This window comes from Carlito syrichta, unplaced genomic scaffold (assembly GCF_000164805.1).
Source record: "Carlito syrichta isolate Samal-C Ts95f unplaced genomic scaffold, Tarsius_syrichta-2.0.1 Scaffold311878, whole genome shotgun sequence".
Lineage (NCBI taxonomy): Eukaryota > Metazoa > Chordata > Mammalia > Primates > Tarsiidae > Carlito > Carlito syrichta.
The window spans coordinates 360,529-377,179 of record NW_007255974.1 but is presented as its reverse complement, the minus strand read 5'-3'; the positions used below and the strand labels follow the sequence as shown (position 1 = coordinate 377,179).

Here is a 16,651-nt window from a genome sequence, read left to right as displayed (position 1 = left end):
ATTCCTCAAAAAAGGTCATCGTTTTGGACAATAATTTCCTTTCTAAGAAATTAGTCTAAGGACATAAAGGACACAGGTTGGTGCACACAAATGTTCATAGCAACATGGATATAGGGTAGTGTGAAGGATATCTTCTCTGGGTATTTTACTCTGTTGATGAATCAAGGAGAGTTCAAATAATACCAGATACCAAAATAACCATAGAAGAAAGGAGCATATGAATACAAAATGTTGTCTGAATAACATCAATAACTCCACTTTTTTTTTTAGAGACGGGGTTTGCCCTGTCGCCCAGTCTAGAGTACAGTTGTTCAATCATAGCTCACTGCAGCCTCCAACTTCGGGCTCAAGCCATCTTCTCCACTCAGCTCTCACCCCATGCAGCCTCCAGAGAAGCTGGAATTACAGGTGCAAGCCACTGTGCCAGGCAGTGACTCCATTTTTTTTTTTTTTTGAGTTGGAGTCTCACTTTGTTGCCCAGGCTGGAGTGCAGTGGTACACTCACGGCCACCCCAGCATCGACCTGCTGGACTCCGGAGTTCCTTCCGCCTCAGCCTTCCAAGTAGCTGGAACTACAGGCATGCTACCACGCCCTGCTACTTTTTTATTTGTTGTAGAGACAGGTCTCATCAAGTTGCCCGGGCTGGACTCGAACCTGTGGGCTCAGGCAATCCACTCACCTCGGCCTCCCAAAGTGCTGGGATTACAGGTTGAGCCACTGAGCCCAGTCAGTGACTCCATTTTAATAAATACTTTTAGATGCAAAAATGCACAATCACTTTTTGAATACTTAAAATAATTTTGTTTGAAATTACATCAACATGTGCTTATACATGCAAATAAAAGCAAGTGTTTTTATAATGACATTTTGAATAAAAGATCATTATTTTAAAACATATAAACAAATAACGGTAAAGTCTCATTTTTCTTTAGGTTGAAGAAAAGCTCACATATCTCAAGGTCAGAAAGTAAAGTGGCATTTTAAAAATAATTTATCAAGCTAAAAAATATAGAGGCTCAGAAGATGACGATTTGATTGAAGAATAGAATAATTTTTTAAAAGAGAACTAACCTGATGTGAAAATCCATAACCAAAGTTTCCATAAGAGAACATAAATTCCACCACCAGCCTGCAGATAAACTAAACATGTGACAAATTTATTTTATTGTTTGACCAGAATCATATTTTAATGGAGAATCGACAAGTGACATTTTTACTTTACAAAGCTGTACTTTACAACTGTAAGTTAGAAAAGTCAAAGTATAAATATCCTGGTTTTAAATAAAAGCATTTACAGAAGGAACTCCTATAGAAGAATCTATTGAGTTCCTGAAATTTTAAAACCTTTTGTGTTAAAGTTAACTAATATTAAAATACGGAAAACATCAACTTATAATTGTTAATAGGATTACACTAAGATGCTGACGTGTATATACATATATATTCATATATGTGTATATATATTTTAAATTATTTACTCACACTCCTCTCACCTCCACTCCCATTTTCAGATATAATTTTAATATAGACAAGTGATTTCACCTCTTTGAACCCCAGAGGAACAAAGGAGGTGTGAGAGGTGATGACCTCAAATGACTCTCATTCTATTTTTTTGTTTCTTGCCTCTGTTTTGGCCATTGGCTGCAGAAGTCTCTCTGAATAGAAAGAAGATCAATTAGTCAAGCTAATAACTTTAAGTACTTAAAAAGAGATTAGAGTAAGAAGTGTAAACAACTCTTTTGAAACTCCCCAAGGGGAAAATAATACTTCCTCAGTTTAGCAAGGGAGGCTTCCCGGGCCATGCAATCCAGGCAGCCAGGGCCATTTCACACTCTCCCCTGATGATTTGTAATTTTCTTATCGCCATTCAGCCGTAAGATAACAGCTTTTTTTTTTTTAAGGGAGGGTAAAGAATTCTGTGAGCAAATAAACAGTGGCTGAATAAAGAGATGTAGGCCACAAACAATATCAGGTTAAACTTCCATGAAATGTAAAGAAAAAATTATATGTGTGTAAAACTTAGGAAGTTTAGGTAAAGTTCTTACCGTGTTTTTATTCCATATTTGAAATTCTTCGGTAAAGCACCCTTTCTAGAAAAAAAAAGTAATAAATAATAAATTCTTCAATATGAAATCACTCATGTATTTACCTGTATGTTATCTATACCATATAACAGTAAAAAGATCAGGTAATGATTTCTCAAATGCACATATGAATCTAATAATTAAAATACAAACATAAGGAATGTTCAGAAGAATAAAATTAAAATTCCAGGTACCAGTAACAGAAATAAACATTAATGTTTATATTTATGTTTTAGGCAAAAATGTTCCCTCGGTTACAGTTCCCCTTTGTGAAAGTCGTGGAGGAACTGCCACGCCCATGTTATTTTTGAGGGACTACTTAGACATAAGGTTACATAATAAGCTGACTCCTCACAGAACTGAGTACCTCCCTCATCTCTCAGGAGGTGCTGGGATCTTTTAAATCAGGTAAACTTTTGATATCGTTGCTCAGCATCTGCAGTCACCTCTGCTGTCTTAAGAGTCAGGTGACAAATCTAACATTCCTTGGCTCCCTTTCTTCCTAGTATTTTCCACTAATCCCAAGTCCACAGTTAACAAACAACTTTACTTCTCTCACTGCTTTACTTAACATTCCTTCCACCTCTCTGATTTACCTGAGACCTGGCTTACCACTGAGGATATGCTGCTTCCCTTATAAATCCCTCAAGTGAAAGTGCTCCTTCTTTAAAAGTCTATATACCTCAAGACCAGGAAGTGGAGTAGCATCCTCCATACAACCTTCTATGACTTCCAGATCCTATTATTTCATGCAGGTATAAAAAGTGTTACTCTTTTAAGCTGTATGCTATCTAGAAATTCTATTGCCTTTCAGACATATAGTTCATTAACTAGCAACATGAAAATACTTGACAATCCAAAACCCACTGGTTAGAAGCGTATAGTCAAACTCAGAACATTCTTATGCCACAATGGTGGTGCAAAATCAGTTATATCTCTAATATGAAGGTTAAAAGATAAAACTATTCAAAACATCTATAGCTACAATGACTATTTAAGGGACATAATCTGTAAAAGATACAAAATGCATCATCCAAAAAATTGTAAGAGGAGAATAAAAATGTAACATTTGTACAATTGACCAAATTTTAGTTATCAGCTTAAAATAGCCTATTATGGGCATAAGATGTTTTATGTAAGCCTCATTATAACCACAAAACAGAAATTCTTAGTAGGTATACAAAAGAAAAAAAATGCAGGCATAACACCACAGAAAATCATCAAACCACAAAGGAAGACAGGGAGAGGAAGAGAAGAACAAAAGATCTACAAATTAAGCAGAAAATAATAAAATGGCAATAATAAAACCTTACCTATTAACAGTTACTTTGACTGTAAATGAATTAAACAATCAAAAGACACAGAGTGGCTAAATGGAAAAGAACAAGACTTACTGTATGCTGCCTACAAGAGACTCATTTCACACACACACTGAAATGAAAGAATAGAAAAAGATATTCCATGTAAATGGAAATCAAATAGAGTGGGGACAGCTATACTTACACCAGACAAAAACAGATTTTAAGTTAAAAACAGTAAAAATGATAAAGAAGATCATTACAGAATGTCAAATATGTCAATTTATCAATATGGATAGATGTGAAGGGGGAGATAGACTGTAATACAAAAACAAGAGGACACTGCAATACCCTGCTTCTAGGTAGATGACCCAGATGAAAAGTCAACAAGGAAATGTGGACTTCCACTACATTTTAGAACAAGAAGGCCTAACAAATACTCACAGAACATTCCATCCAACAGCAACAGAACACATATTTTTCTAAAAGGCACACAGAACATTCTCCATGATAGACAAGTCTTAACAAATGTTAAGAAGATTGAAATCCTATCAAGTATCTTTTTAACCACAATGGCATGAAACTAAAAATTAGTAACAGAAAAAAATATTGAAAAACTCACAAGTATGTATAAATTGCAAAATGTGCTCTTGAGTAAACCAATAGGTCAAAGAAAAAATTTAAATGAAAATCTAAAAATATATTGAGACAAATGAAAATGAAAACACAACATACCAACACTTATGTGATATAACAAAACAGTCCCAAGAGGGAAGTTTATAACAGTAAATGTCTACATCAAAACAGGAAAAATATAGAAAAAGATCTCAAACTACCTAAAATCACACCTCAAGGAATTAGGAAAAAATAAAATGAAATAAGCCCAAACTTAGCAGAAAGAAGAAAATAACAAAGATTAGAACAGACGTAAACAAAGACTAGAAAAATAAGAGGAAGGATCAATAAAACGAAAAGTTGGTTTTTTGAAAAAATAAAATTGAGAAATCTTTATCTAGACTAACAAAAAAAGAGAAAACTCAGACAAAATCAGAAATGAAACAGAAGACATTTCAAGTGATACCACAGAAAAAATTTTAAAATCAAAATACTACTATGAACAACTAAACACCAACAAATCGGATAACCTAAAAAAAATGGACAAATTCCTAAACACATACACTCTACCAAGACTGAATCAGGAAGACATAAAAAATCTGAGCAGGCCAATAATGGGCAAGGAGATTGAATTAGTAATAAAAAGCCTCCCATCAATGAAAAGTCCAGGACCTAATGGCTACACTACTGAAATCTACCAAACATTTCAAGAAAAACTAATACTAATCCTCAAACTTCTTCAAAAGGTTGAAGAGGAGGAAATACTTCCAAACTCATTTTATGAGGCCAGCATTACCCTTACACCAAAGCCAGACAAGGACCTTACAAGGAAAAACAAACAAACAAATAAACAAAAACTACAAGCCAATATCCTTGATGAACACAGATGCAAAAATTCTCACCAAATGCTAGCAAACAATTCAACAAAACACTAAAAAGATCATCCATCATGATCAAGTGAGATTTATCCCAGGGATGCAAGCATAATTCAACATATGTAAATCAATAAATGTGATAAACCATGTTAATAGAATAAAATACAATTCCACATGATCATCTTAATAGATGCTTAAAAAGCTCTTGACAAAATTCAACTGATCCATTTATGATCAGTATTCTAAAATATTAAGTATAGAAGGAATGTACCTCAACACAATACAGGCCATATATGATAAGTCCACAGCTAACTTCATGATGAACAGTAAAATGTTGAAAGCATTTCCTCTAAGATGAGGAATAAGACAAACATGCCCACTCTTGCCACTTCTGTTCAACTGTATTGGAAGTTCTGGCCAGAGCAAGTAATACAAAGAAAATGTATCAATACTGAAAAGGAAGAAGTGGAATTGTCTCTGTTGATGACATGATCTTATATATAAAAACCCAAAAGACGCCACCAAAAAACTACTAGAACTAATGAACAAATTCAGTAAAGTTGTAGGTTACAAAATCAATATACAAAAAACAGAAGCATTTCTATAAACTAACAACAAACTATCCAAAAAAGAATGTAAGAAAACCACACCCTATTTACAATAGCATCAAAAACTAAAATATTTAGGAGTAAATTTAACCCAAGAGTTGAAAAATATGTCCACTAAGAACTACAAAACAGTGATGAAAGAAATTGAAGGCGACAAAAATAAAATGTTCACAAATTGGAAAATTTTTTTTTATTTTTTTTTTTGAGTTGGAGTCTCACTCTGTTGCCCAGACTGGAGTGCAGTGGCCGCTCCCGACCACCACAGCCTCGACCTGCTGGACTCCGGCGATGCTTCCGCCTCAGCCTTCCAAGTAGCTGGAACTACAGGCGCGTGCTACCACGCCCAGCTAGTTTTTGATTTATTGTAGAGATGAGGTCTTGCCAAGTTGCCCAGGAGGGTCTCGAACCCGCGGGCTCAGGCAATTCACTCACCTCAGCCTCCCAAAGGCGTGGGATTACAGGCTGAGCCACCAAGCCTGGCTGGAAAATTTAATACTGCTAAAATGTCTATATTACCCAAAGCAATCTACAGATTCAGTGTAATTCCTATCAAAACTTCAACATCATCATTCACAGAATTAGAAAAAATAATCCTAAAATTCATACAGAACTAGAAAAGATCCTGAAAAGCCAAAGCAATCTTGAACAAAAAGAACATAGCTAGAAGCATCATAACTCCTGATTTTAAAATGTGACATAAAGCTATTGTAATCAAAACAGCATGGTACTAGCATAAAAAACAAACATATTGAACAATGAACAGGATATGAAGCTCACAAAGAACCCAAGTATTTATGGTCAATTGATTTTCAACAAAGGTGCCAAGTCCACACAATCTCTTTAATAAATGGTTTGGGGGGGAAATGGATATCCACATGCAGAACTGAATGCTTTTCTCACACCACATGTAAAACTGAACTCAAAATGGAAAAAGAATTTAAATGTAATGCCTAAAACTGTAAAGCTACTAGACAAAAACACAGGGGACAAACTTCACGACATTGGTGTGGGCAATTGTTTCTTAGAGGACTCCAAAAGCATAGGCAACAAAAGCAAAAATAGACAAATAGGATCAAATTTTAAAACTTCTTCACACAAAGGAAACAAGTAACAGAATGAAGGGATAACCCACAGATACATAAAAAAATCCTCAACATCTCTAATCATCAGAGAAATGCACATTTAAACCACATTGAGATATCACTTCATGCCTGTCACAATGGCTATTATAAAAAAGAATGATGACAAGTATTGAGGAGGATATAGAGAAAAAGGAACCTTTGTATACCCCAAATCCTGAAACTTTTTGCATGCAGACAGGACACCAGAAGCTAATGATATTAAGTGTGCACCACTATGCCTGGCTTTTTTTTTTTTATTTAAGAGTTGGGGTCTTGCTATGTTGCCCAGGCTGGCCTCTAACTCCTGGTTTCAAGCAATTCTCCCACCTCAGCCTCCCAAAGCACTGGGATTACAGGTGTGAGTCCACCACAACTGGCCAGGTTAAACTTTATATTTGTATCACTACAGGAAATACATAATGTTAAATCATGCACAATTAGTTATGATAAATTTGAGCTCTAGGGTAAAGTGGCAACTACCACATCTCTCTATTGAAGGGGAACATTTTCCTCTTTGCAATAATCTGTGGGCTGTTACTGTAGCACCATGCATATATCTTGGTTCTCAATAACCTTTTATCTAATGGCCTTAGTGCATTGCTAAATCTTGACTGAATTAATTATAAATAAATAAATTGTATAATTAACTGTAAAGAGTTGCAAAAACAAAAAATCTATGATTCTTTCTATATTCATTAGCTGGCATTATTTTGCTTTTTAAAATTTCCTTTTTCCTCCCATCCCGTCTCTTTGTTTCTTTTTTGAAGATCTCCAAGGACTCATAAATTTTTCTTTGTTCAGAATGTTGTAATTATCTTTTTTATATTCAAATTATCCTGAAATTGGTCAACAGGAGTCCCTGCAACCTGGCTCTTGTATCTTCTGATATAACCCCATTAATCTCGAAGGCTTCCTTTACTTGATGGCATCACAAATATTCCTGAAAATCCTTCAGATTATTTATACTTGTTCAATAATCAATAAGCTCTTTACTCTGAGTTCAGAGCAACTACAAAATCAGATGCTGGAAAGTGAGAAGAACGCCTAGAAAGGAGAAAGCAAAAGGGAAGCAACCACAAAAGTAGTATATAAACTCTGCCTAAATCTTAGGCTGAGCCGGGCTTGGTGGCTCAGCCTGTAATCCCGCGCCTTTGGGAGGCTGAGGTGAGTGGATTGCCTGAGCCCGCGGGTTCGAGACCCACCTGGGCAGCGAGACTTCATCTCTACAATAAATCAAAAAATCAGCCGGGCGTGGTAGCGCATGCCTGTAATTCTGGCTACTTGGAAGGCTGAGGCGGAAGGATCGTCGGAGCCCAGCAGGTCGAGGCTGCGGTGGCCGGGAGCGGCCACTGCACTCCAGTCTGGGTGACAGAGTGAGACTCCAACTCAAAAAAAAAAAAAGAAAAAAAATCTTAGGCTGTCTCCTAAAAGACACATGCACAGGGTGGACTGTAAGTAGCCCAGCTAAAGATAAAAGAACTAAACTGAAATTTGTGCCGCCAGCCTAAGAGACAGAGTTTGTAGTTTAACTCACATCTTAAGACATTTCAGAAACACAATATAAGCACGCTTTATGCAGTTTAGTCATTCCACAATGACCACATAATTCCAACATCATGCTGTACATGATAGATAGATATAAGTTTATTTGCAAATTAAAATAAATTAACAAACATATAAATATGTAAAATAAAGAAACAAGAAAACATGCTTCATTTTTTTAGGTGGAAAATAATTTTTAAAACATTATGATGTTATAAACCAACTCTTTTAAAAATTATAGCCAGAGGGTGATTTTGTTTCCCAAGTACATGAATTGAAGACAGATAATAAATTTAAAATGTCCATCAGGTAAAATAAATCACAGTAACAAACTGGAATACCAATTGGACAAGGCAAAAAAAAAAAAAAAGATTTTAAAACATACCTGAATTATTTTATAAAGATGTATCTGAACTCTCCCTAAAATGAGAGGATATTTTTCTGTGTCATCATATTGCATGAGTTCCAAGAAAACATTATTCCGCTCATCATCATGACGTCTGGGAACCTCAATAGCAAAATATATGTGAAAAGAAGCGCTACATTTTCAGTCTGAATTTCTGGATAAATATGTCTCTAAAATATATTACTTACATACCTAATAATTCGTTGTTGTATGTCATTAGCTTTATAACTTTTCAGTTTCACAGTCACATATACACTAATATCAACAAAAATAAAGATCTTGTTTATATCTAACATCAATTATAGTCTTTTGGAAGTACCCTTGCCTACATTCTCTTTTTAACTCAACACTCTACTGAAACTACATTATCAAAAGTAATCCATTGCCCAATATGAAGTTCGGATAATCCAGGTAATCCAAATGCAGGTTATCCAAACATCCAATATTAAAGGATATCCAATATTCTTTTCTATCTCTAACTTTTTAAAAATTTTATTGATTTTATTTTTTATTTCAATAGCTTTAGAGGTACAAGTGGTTTTTGGTTACATGATAAGCTGTATAGAAGTGAAGTTTGAACTTATTTTTTTGTTGTTTTTTGTTTGCTTGTTTGTTTGTTTTTTGTTTTTGAGTTGGAGTCTCACTCTGTCGGCAGACTGGAGTGCAGCGGCCGCTCCCGGCCACCGCAGCCTTGACCTGCTGGGCTCCGGTGATCCTTCCACCTCAGCCTTCCAAGTAGCCGGAATTACAGTCATGCGCTACCACTCCCGGATGATTTTTTTTTTTGATTTATTGTAGAGATGAGGTCTCGCTGCCCAGGCGGGTCTTGAACCCCGGGCTCAGGCAATCCACTCACCTCAGCCTCCCAAAGGCGTGGGATTACAGGCTGAGCCACCGAGCCCAGCTGAAGTCTGAACTTTTAGTGCACCTGTCACCCAACTACTGTACATTGTACCTGATAGGTAATTTTTCATGCCTCATATCGCTCCCACCCTCTCCCTTCCAAGTCCCTGATGTCTATTATACACCATTTTCTGTGTCCTTGTGGACCCATAGTTTAGCTCCTATTTTTAAGTAAGAACATGAGGTATTTGGCTTTCCATTTCTGAATTACTTTACTTAAGATAATGGCCTACAATTTCAACCAAGTTGCTGCAAAAGGCATTATTTGCCCTTTTTTATGACTGAATCACAGATATTGGAAACTGCCGGGAAGAGGGCAGGGAAGCAGGACTGGCAGTAGTGGGAATCTGCCTGGGGAAGGGTGGAGACATACCTCATCAACAAGGGTACCTGCATAATGAATATCTGTATATCCAACCCTGAACTGTACCCCACATCTTTAAAATAAAAAAAATTAAAAGTTAAAAAAAATAAAAAATAAACAAATTTTAAAATACAGTTGACCTTTGAACAACATAGTTGAAACTGTTTGGGTTCCACTTATACATAATTCTTTTCAATAAAAGTTACACCAAATGTGCCTGCCCCTCCTGCCTCTTCTTCCATCTCCTCCACTACTTCGGCCTCTGCCGCTCTGAGACAGCCAGACCAACGCCTCCTCTTCCTCTTCTCTCTCAGCCTACTAAATGTGAAAACAAGGATGAAGAGCTTTATGATGATCCACACCCACTTATAGTAAATATATTTTCTCTTCCTTATGATTTTCTTAATACCATTTTCTCTTCTCTAGTTTAAGAGTACAGTATGTAATATACAACACACAAAATATGTGTCAATCAACTGTTTATGTTATCAGTGAAACTTCCAGTCAATAGAAGGCTATCAGAAGTTAAGTTTCGGGAGAGCCAAAAGTTATGTACAATTTTTGATTGTGTATGTGAGGGGGTCAGTGTCCAACCTCTGTGTTGTTCAAGGGTCAACTGTATTCAATGTCAAAGAAGAAGAAAAGAAGAAAAAATAATTTATAGCTCAAGTGGAACAAAACTCAAATATATTATAATTATATTAAATGTAACAGTTGTTACATTTAAAGTTCATTAACATTACATACATTAACTACTACATTACTGATTTCCAGTGTTTTTGATTTTAACTACAAGTCAGACACAAAAATTGTCAGGTTGGTTTTTATTTTTCGGGGGGTTGGAGTCTCACTCTGTCGCCCAGACTGGAGTGCAGTGGTACATTCACGGTCACCCCAGTGTTGACCTGCTGGGCTCTGGTGAACCTTCCACCTCAGCCTTCCAAGTAGCCAGAACTACAGGTGTGTGCTACCACACTCGGCAAATTTTTTATTTATTGTAGAGACGAGGTCTTGCCAAGTTGTCTGTACTGGTCTCAAACTGTGGGCTCAGGCAATCCACACACCTCAGTCTCCCAAAGTGCTGGGATTACAGGCTGAACCACCAAGCCCTGTCCAGGTTGGATTTTAAAAACCCAACTACATTTAGTTTACAAATGATAGATCTAAAACACAGTGTAATTTGTATTTTAATATAATATTCTATTTTCTCTATATTTTCAAATTTTTGGCAGAGAGTTATATATAACATTCTCTTACAGCTTTTTAACCACCTCCATATTTATACCTATATTCCAAATTTTGCATAATTTCCTTGATGAGGCTTATCAGAATCGTGCTTACTATGTTAGTTTTAGTAATAACTACCTCTTGTATTCTTGCATTTCTTTAACACCTATATTGTAAATAAGTCATTTGTTTCTTTTCTCTTAATTTCATCTTCCTGCTTTCCTAAGGTTTTACTGTCACTTTCTAAGTTCTCAAATTTAATGCTAATTTAGGTTCCACACTCATCTCTCTTCTTCCTTCCTTCTCTCTGGCTCCCTCCCACTTTTTCTCCCTTCTTCCTTTGTTATAAATATTTGTTTTATTTTTAGTAATTGCTCTAGGGGTTATACTATGTAACTTTAACATATATCTTCAATTAAAGTTAAACCACAACATACAATATTATAATTCTATTTATAGTCCTCATCCTTTATGCTATTTCTGCCATATATTTCACTTCTACATATGCTACAAATCCTTCCATTCATTGAGGTTATTCTGTTTGAAATATTATTTTGTCTTTTGGAAAATAGTCTTGTATTTTAACCCACATTTCCAGTGCTCTTCCATCCTGTGCATCTGGGCTTTTATCTGGAATCATTTCTCTCTAATTTGAAGCTTTCTTTGACATTTATTATAATGCAAGTATTCTAAAGTCTTCCAGATACAAATGCTTTCAGTTTTTGCTCTTTACCATCTTTTTGAAAAATATTTTCACTAGATATAAAAATCTAGGCCTATGCCCCCTCCCCCACCTCCAGCACTTTAAAGATGGTCCCTTGTCTTCTGACTTCCAATGTTTTTGATGGAAAGTCAGCTGATATTCTTGTTGTTGTTCGCCTGAATGTAATATGTTTTTCCCCTCTGGCTGCCTTTAATATTTTCTCATTATCTTTGGTTTTCAGTCAAAAGAATGGGATGTTTAGGTGTGATCATTTCTATATTTATCAGTTTAAGGTTCACTGAGTTTCTTGAATCTATGGATTGATTTCTTTCATCAATTTGGAAAAATTTGGCTAATAGTTCTTTAAATACTTCCTCTTCTCTCCTTCTGGGACTCAATTACACATTTATAAGTTGAGTAATACTGTCCCACCAGTTTCTTTCATGCTTTGCAATCTTTTTTTCTCTCTGAGCTTTAATTTGGATGATTTCAACTGACCAGTCTTTTGATTCACGGAACCTTTTGCCTCATTACAGAATATTTTAAAATGCTTCAAATGAATTCTTCATTTCAAATACTGTATTTTTTAGGTCTAGGATTTTTACTTGGTTATTTTTGGAGTTCCCATTCTCTTCAAAATTCCCATCCTAACTTCTATTTTGTCCACCTTTTCCACTTTGACACATTTATATTTATTTTAAAATTCTTGTCTGCTAATTTCAACATCTGGGTCATCTGTGGGTATCACTGTTTACTGTTTTTATTCCTCCATAAATAGCATTTTTCTTTTTTAGAAGGCAATTATTAGCAGATCATATTGATCCCATGGAATCTTAGTTTGAGGATGGGTCTATTTTAGTTTCAGTTTTGTCCTTGGTCCTAAGATTTAACCCTTATCCTTAGAGCATGGTCCTTACTCCTAAAACTTGGCCTTTCTAGATCTCAACTGAATACTGGGAATATTCAGTCAGGTCTCTCTGATTTAGCTGAGTCAGTCTCCAATGACTCTAAATTTGTGACTTTTGAAATCTCTATTCAGCTCTCAGCCCTCTAGTATCTGTTTTCTGTAGTGTCTCTTAGAGGCTTACCCTGTAAATGAACAAATTAGGATTCAGTCACAAATCTAAGTGGACTACCTACACAGATTTCTGGGGCTCCTTATCTGCCATTCCCTCTTCATTAGTACCCTCCTCTACAAATTCCAGGCCACTTAGGGATCCTATATTGTCATCTCTGTTTTCTTTGCTAAGTCTCTGCTTCCTCCACCCAGCAAGACTGCTACTCTCTGCTTGGACTTCACTTCCCTGTGCCAGAGTCCTGTCAGATAGAAAGCTTCTGAAAATGCAGAGTCCACTTCTTGTGCTTCCTTCTCGTAAGATCGCAGCTCTCCACCTTCCCTTGTCCAATACTGGAAAATAGTTCCTGCATATATTTCTCTCAGTTTCATAGCTGTTTAGAGTAGAACAGTAACCAGAAATACACTACTACTCATTCTTCAATCTTAATTTAATATCATTCACTCAACAACTTTCTGCAATTAACTAAGTTAAAAGCATTTACTGTTCCTTTTAAGTTGTTGGTTTGTAGGGATTTTTAAATTTTTAGCTTAGATCTATGTTTTAGCAAATTAAACTCCTAAAGTATATACAATATAATTGTATTTTATCCTTATTATATAGTATAGAGTGAAAAATTCAAACAGTCAAAGGTTAAAACAAAGAAAACTTTTTTTTTTTACTCCCACCTGTATTAATCATTTTTTTTAAAAGGAAAAAAATTTCTTTGTATTTTATCATGTTTTGACATTTTAAAAGGTTTGCTGAGGAAAAGACTTCCCCTGCCAGAGCTAGACAATTCCTAAAGACAGCAAAAGCTCAGCAGGGAGCACATCTCTTATACGCAAGCCAACCAATCAAAAGTGCATAGCTCTAGTCACCTCCCTATCTAACTCTCACACACCAGGCCATTTCTCTTGCCCTAAATTATCCATTAGAAAACTAGAGACCACCCCTGTGATCCAAAGATCCCTGGAATTATTTAAATCCTACTGTTTACTCTGCCCTTACTGCTGCCTTTCCCACAAAAACTCCAAAAAGGCTTCAGCCTAGACTCTCCCTCACTCCTGTCTCCTGCCTCCTGACCATCTGATACTGTGGCCCTTGGTGGCATATCATGTCCTCTTCTCTCAGGAAGTGTAAGTAATAAATTCATTTCCAATGGCAGTGGCCTTTCTATGTCATCACTCAGTCATACCTCTATAAATTAAATGCCAGGTATAATTTTCAAACTCTACCTTACCCACCCCCTAATTTCCACTCCTCAGAAGTCACCTTTCCAACCTTTTTAATAAACTCCTCTGGATTTTGCCTTCATGTTTCTAAGTAACATGCTTATATTATTGATTGATTTTTTTTTAGTTTTAAATACTGTCAACAGTAAGAAAAATATTCACTCTCAACACTCTCCTCCTACAATTTTCACATTTCTCTCTCATCTGAGGCAGGATAGTCAGAATAGCTTAGACACAGATAGAGGAAGTATACAACCTTCACCCAACTGATCAGGCATACCAGAACTGACCACCTTGCAGGTTGGAATGTGGAACTACCAATATAGTCAATCACAGAAATAATAGGGAATTAGTCAAAACACAGAAATGATGTTTAAAAAGCCCAAATACAGTTAGGCAATAACTTTCAATACTTAGAAGATCTTTATGACCTTAAAAGATTGAGAGATGGTAATCAAAACTCATGACCAGATACCTTCAGCCATCTGCTCTTAGCTCATGGTTTGTTTAATTATCATTGTAAAATTATATAAAGTTTCTTGTCAAAGGCAAGCACATATTCTTTCTTTTCAGGCTCCCATGCTTTCTCTTGAGTGTCTTTTTTTCTAATAAATCTTATCTTATACTATACATTGGACTTGCTCTAAAATTTTTTTCTGTGGCAGAGTCAAGAATACAAGGAACTACTACACCCCATGCCACCCGGCATCATCTCTATTCCTTCAATATATTACATATGTTTTGTTGGATCAATACTTAGTGTTTACATTGTTTTGTTTTGTTTTGTTTTTGAGTTAGAATCTCACTCTGTCACCCACACTGGAGTGCCGTGGCTGCTCCCAGCCACTGCAGCCTTGACCTGCTGGGATCCAAGTAGCTGGAACTACAGGCGCGTGCTACCATGCTCGGCTAATTTTTGATTTATTGTAGAGATGAGGTCTCACCAAGTTGCCCAGGCGGGTCTCGAACCTGTGGGCTCAGGCAATTCATTCACCTCAGCATCCCAAAGCGTTGGGATTACAGGCTGAGCCACTGAGCCTGGCCTTACATTGTTTTATACTTATAACTATCATTCAGAGTTTACCAGTATAGGTACAATGATTATATTTCCTTTCCCCTATCATTTCTAATTTCCTTATATGTAACATGTGCCTTGCTTTTTTATGTTTCTTCGTTTGCTTATACAATTTTCAGTGTAATTTTTACTAAGTCATTCGCAAATTTTGTATTAGAGTTCCATTAAAACTCTTCTCTTAATGTGTTCAAAATAATAGTACTTATTTAAATAAACATAGAAAAAAATTGATTATGCTAAAGAGATAAGTACCTATTATGCTACCATTCATTATTTTCTTGAATTAATGTTTCAAGTTTTACTTAACTGGACATATATCCCTAAAATTCCTGAGAACTTGCCGATGATGCTTAGGAAAACTATTTTCAAGTAAAAGAAACAATATAGATTGCCCCCAACAAAATTATGCCTTGGCTTTTGTTGCTTAAAAAAACAAAAACAAAAACAAACCTATGTTTCAAAAATTATCTTCAATACTCAACACTTAAACAAAATAAAGTTTGAAATAAATCTGGAGCATAGAAGAAAGGCTTTAGGATTTTACTAAAAGTCAACTAATGTAATAAAACTATTAGAAACAATTGGACAAATGATTGAATCATGTGGCTATACGGAATAATTGAATTACAGTAGCAATGTGTAATTGCAGAAATCAAACGTGACTTGTATTCATCTTCTATCGGTATTTATCAAGTATTACAATTTTAATGCAGTTTTTTTCCTTTCTTAAAATGTGTATACATTTTTTGGCACCCTCTGTATACACACACACATATATACATATGTGAGAGAAGAAAAGGAAAGGGAGAGGAGATTAAAAATAAAGAGATAGGGTGGAAGATGGCAGATGGGAAGGGAAGAGCAAGATAGTGAAATATACGTGCATAATAAACACTCAAAACTTCAAACAGTAACATCTCATGGAAGAGGTCCACCAAGACTATGTATTTTGCAGTAAACTGTTTATTTTTAAAAACACCACCACAGCCTATAGTATAGAAATAGAGTACTATAAAATACCAAATAAAAATTTCATTTCTTTTCTACCCATTTATATATATATATAATTAGTGTAGAATATTTGAAATAATAAGGAGACATTCTGATATCTAGACGAGATAGTAACATTACCTGTACAGAAAAATACTTCACTTCATCAAACTTAATTGCAATGTTCTTCTCATTGTTTCCAGATATCAAGCTACACGTTTTTGTAGATTTCACAACTTTGTTTATAGAGATGCGAATGAATAAGTTAGTGTAATGTAAACTGACTAAAAATAGAATATTTAGGAAATAAATTTCACTTATTTCATTATTATTAAACAAATACACAGTATACAATTAAACCACTAAACAAGTCACATCAAAACCTAAGAATTAATCAAAGTAGATATAGAAAGCAATTATAGAGTACATTAAACAACAGAAAGACATCTTTTAAAAATAGTATTCTTGCTCATTACTGGAAGACACAATGTAGGCACAAAAAGAAAGCTGATTCTTCTTTAGATAACGTATCTTTTTTTTTTTTTTTTT

General features: G+C 35.3%; 1 protein-coding gene across 1 annotated transcript in view; it reads right to left on the bottom strand.

Moving 5' to 3' along the window:
• LOC103271759 (C2 calcium-dependent domain-containing protein 6-like) overlaps positions 1-16,651 on the bottom strand; it is a 68,371-nt gene that overhangs the window by 33,723 nt on the left and 17,997 nt on the right. The window contains 4 exon segments of the mRNA XM_021718167.1: positions 1,073-1,141; positions 2,047-2,091; positions 8,530-8,652; positions 16,244-16,386. Coding sequence (XP_021573842.1) covers positions 1,073-1,141; positions 2,047-2,091; positions 8,530-8,652; positions 16,244-16,386 — 380 coding nt within the window.